Below are 3,778 nucleotides of genomic sequence, written 5' to 3'. Positions count from 1 at the left end.
CTTCTGCTGATTGTCATTTAAATTTTATATTTATAAGAAATTTTGGCTCAAATCCTTGCACACGGGTATTGCCTATCCATCTGTTCGTATGTGTAGGAGCATTGAAATTAAAATATGGGCAAAGGTAGATGAGTGAAAATTAATATGTACTTTTTATTGATATATTATAGACCTGCATTAAATTCTAAGTAAAATTCATCTATTGGAGAAATTGTTTTCACAAAATACATGTTCAATTCTCTCCAATATATGACGAAGTTAAACCCAAAACGAACAATGCTGTAGAATTATACCAAAAAATATACGAGAAAGTAATTCTATTGGATATTAGTTGCTAGAAAATTTTGTTCAATTATTTAAATAAATAAGAAATTACCCCAAATTAGAAGCCACAAAAGTATTTACCGAACTTATTTAAAACAACTTGAAATATCGTAAGGTGTCATGCTTGTAGCAACGAGTTTTCTTATAAGTTTGGTTCCAAAAATTTCCTTATATGACCACTCAAATCTTTAGGGTTCCGTTTAAGACTTTTGATCTACATTTCTGAATTTATTGATGATGTGAAAGAAAATGGATTAGGAGTTCTAATCAGGTTTCTCGAACATGCTTTAAAATATATTCGAGCACTAAAATAGATATTCGACTAAATTCCCTAATTTGAAGGGTTTTTTTAAAAACATTCTTAACAGATCCCAAATTCCTTATTTTATAGAAATATTTGGATGATTTTTTTTATTACAATAAAAAAAACAAGAAAAATAGAGTAATGATTCTAAATTGATTTTTTACTTAAGAACACTTATTGCATTTCTTCAATCACATTTATAAAAAAAAGTATTTGAAAAATAAATCAAGGTGCAGTTAATTGGTTGTTTGTAAATACTAATAAGTATTTACGAAACATGACTAAAATTTGAAGCTTTACGACTCAGTTATATTAAAATTTAAGTTTATAGGATGAAATTTTGCATTTGCTTTCATATGTTACTTAAAAAAAAAACGAATGAACCGGAATGATCGGAAAATTTGGAAACATATTTTAGACTTTTACCAATAGAAAAAAATGAGAATTTGGCTTTATTCAGCTGGATATAAAGCAACACTAATTAATTCAAGCATTTCACGTGAAGATAAATGTTTTTGATATTGGAGATTAATCGATTTAAGGCTACAAGCGAGCCTAGACTTATAAATTTATTTTCAAATTGTTAACTGTGACTGTTTCTGATTTCCGGTTTTTCTTTTTTAAGTAAAGATTCGTAAAGTGCGAATTCATTGCATCGATTTATACTAGTTTTTACTTTATTAAGACTGTTGTCTGAATAGTTGGATTGCTATTTAAAAAAAAACATCTTTAATTATGCATTCTGCGATGTTTTAGATTCAAAACTGCATTCCAGTGAATATTCAATTTTAAATGAATTAAGTTTGGTTCTGCATTTTTAAGTAGGTAAAGTTTTGGACTTATGAACTATGCCTATATCGATCAAAAGCAAGATTTTCCCCAAAACTGTAACATTCAATGAATCCAAAAGTGAGTCGCTAATATTGGAAAACATAAAAATGTGTAGCAGAAAATTAGTATCTTTGGGATATCGTGTTGCTATTAATAAAGGAGAAATTTCAACACAAATGTTATCCCAAACAAAAGTTTTTGTACTTCTGTCTCCAAATGATAATTTGAAGCCTCAAGAACGAAAAGCTCTGAAGAAGTATTTGAAATATGGTGGAAGAATTCTGGTGACAGCAACTGGTGGAAAAACGAATTTGAGTATTAATAGCTTTTTGAAAGAATATGGATTGGAATTCACAAAGGATTCAGTTATTAGAATCCACAGATTGCCTGGATATCACTATCCAAAAGAGGCAGTCATTACTGATGGAATTGTTAATGATGCCATATATTCCTTGGAACAAAATTTCCATGGTGGAAACTTAACATTTTGCAAGAATTTTCGATATTTATACCCTTATGGCTGTACTTTAAATGCTGACAAAGAATCTATAGTTCTTTTGTCCACTGGATCCGCTTGTTTTCCTTTTAATAGACCTACATGTGCTTTTTATAAAGACGCACATTCAAATGGTAGAATTATTGCTCTTGGATCTTCTATGGGGTTTTCTGATTGCTACATAAATAAAGAAAAGAATATGAATCTGTTTGGGATTCTTTTTAAACTGCTGGTTGAGGATGATGTTGAATTGAATATTGCTGATCTTCAATGTCCAGATATAGTAGATCATGTTCCTATACCTGATATAAGAAAGCTTTCTGAATTTCCTTATACTTGCTTGCAAGAAAGCGACGAAACACCAACTAGCATGTCGCTTATTTTTAGAAGCAAATTGTACCAGTTCGATAATAGGCATTTCTCTAAAATTCTATCAGCTTATAAGGATCTCAATTTGACTCGTGAGAAGCTGCGGATAATCAAGCCCAAATTTGAAGCTCCTCTTCCAGAACTAAAGCCAGCTCTTGTACCTCCAAGGTTCAGAGGTTTACCCAATCCAAACTTGGAACTGATGGATCTCGATGAATGTTTTGTTTCACCAACCGCCAAGTTGAATGAATTAAGTAGCAAATGTAATGACAATGACTTGGAATTCTATATTAAAGAATTTGGAAATATACTGCGCGCACCATCTAATATTAATAACAATAGTGCAAAGCAAATTTTAGAATATGTATGTTCCCAGCTAGTACCTTTAAAAAGAAACTGTTTCTGATTGAGTGAAAAGAGTTGAAACTTTAATTTTATTTATGGATAAATATTGTATTCTGTTACAACCTGAGTTCTTAGTAAGTTTTTTTTCTTTCATTTTGCATAGTTGTTCGATGGCTGAAAAATTGGTTAATATGAACACTATATTAAAGTGTTATTTGATTTGATAGTTTCTCTCTGATTTTTGATTTTTATGATCTTTACTCTTTATTTGCCCTCTTGCTATAAGAATTTATAAATTAAAGATTTTTTCATGCTGAATCAGCTTTGTTAATTTTTTTACTGAGAGGTCTTGCTTATATTTAATATACTAAAATATTTATTGGAAAACTAGAATCTTGGTTGAAATTTATTTTAATGTGCTTCTTGAATTTGTTGCCATAATGATAACTCAAACATGAAACATATAATTTTGCTAGCAATCCTTCGCCTTCTGTTTTCACTTTCTGGTATTTACAGAGAAAGTATGTAATCATTGAAAAATTCGAACTCGAGATTTTATCGAATCTCCACGTTTTAGAACTGACTGAGTTTAAAAACACATTTTTGGAAATTGCCCATCTGTCTGTCTGTCTTTGACAAAGATAACTAAAAAACGTTTTGAGTAAGAAGGGTGAAATTTGGTATGCGGTTTTTACACCAAATCGCATATTTTTATCAAATTTGAGTAAAATTTGTTCAAAGGAAGATCGTCTGTCTGGTTGTTCGAATATAAGTTAACACTATAACTACAAAACGAAGAGATCTAGACAGATAAGATTCGGTATAAAGATTTAGCATCTATAGTATAGACACCTCTCAAATTTTGAGCCAAATCCAACAATGGGTTGACTGTCTGTCGGTGTGTACTTTCAGAAACATGAGAACGCGATAATTCAAAAAGACAATGACTTAAATGTATGAAATTTTGGGATTACAACTAAAGTTTTGAGTCACATCTTTATTTCAATCGGTTGGAAAAATGTCTCTAAAACACAAATTCGATTTTCGAATACTATTAACGGCATACCATTGAATAATCGCTAAAAATTCGCCAAGGATAATATGAAAAA

At 30.2% G+C, this 3,778-nt stretch overlaps 1 protein-coding gene across 1 annotated transcript; it reads left to right on the top strand.

Moving 5' to 3' along the window:
- Nucleotides 1–1,476: 1,476 nt before the first annotated feature.
- On the top strand, nt 1,477–2,730 carry LOC129987593 (intraflagellar transport protein 52 homolog). Its single transcript, XM_056095554.1, has one exon. The coding sequence runs from the start codon at nt 1,477–1,479 to the stop codon at nt 2,728–2,730; it is 1,254 nt and encodes a 417-aa protein (XP_055951529.1).
- The last annotated feature ends 1,048 nt before the right edge of the window (nt 2,731–3,778 follow it).

This window comes from Argiope bruennichi, chromosome 10 (genome assembly GCF_947563725.1).
Source record: "Argiope bruennichi chromosome 10, qqArgBrue1.1, whole genome shotgun sequence".
In the NCBI taxonomy this organism is placed as follows: domain Eukaryota; kingdom Metazoa; phylum Arthropoda; class Arachnida; order Araneae; family Araneidae; genus Argiope; species Argiope bruennichi.
The sequence above is the reverse complement of the archived record's forward strand: the minus strand, read 5'-3'. Positions and strand labels throughout refer to the sequence as shown.

Coding starts and splice junctions, on each gene's coding strand:
- LOC129987593 (XM_056095554.1), top strand. CDS start 1,477: ATGCCTATATCGATCAAAAGCAAGATTTTCCCCAAAACTGTAACATTC.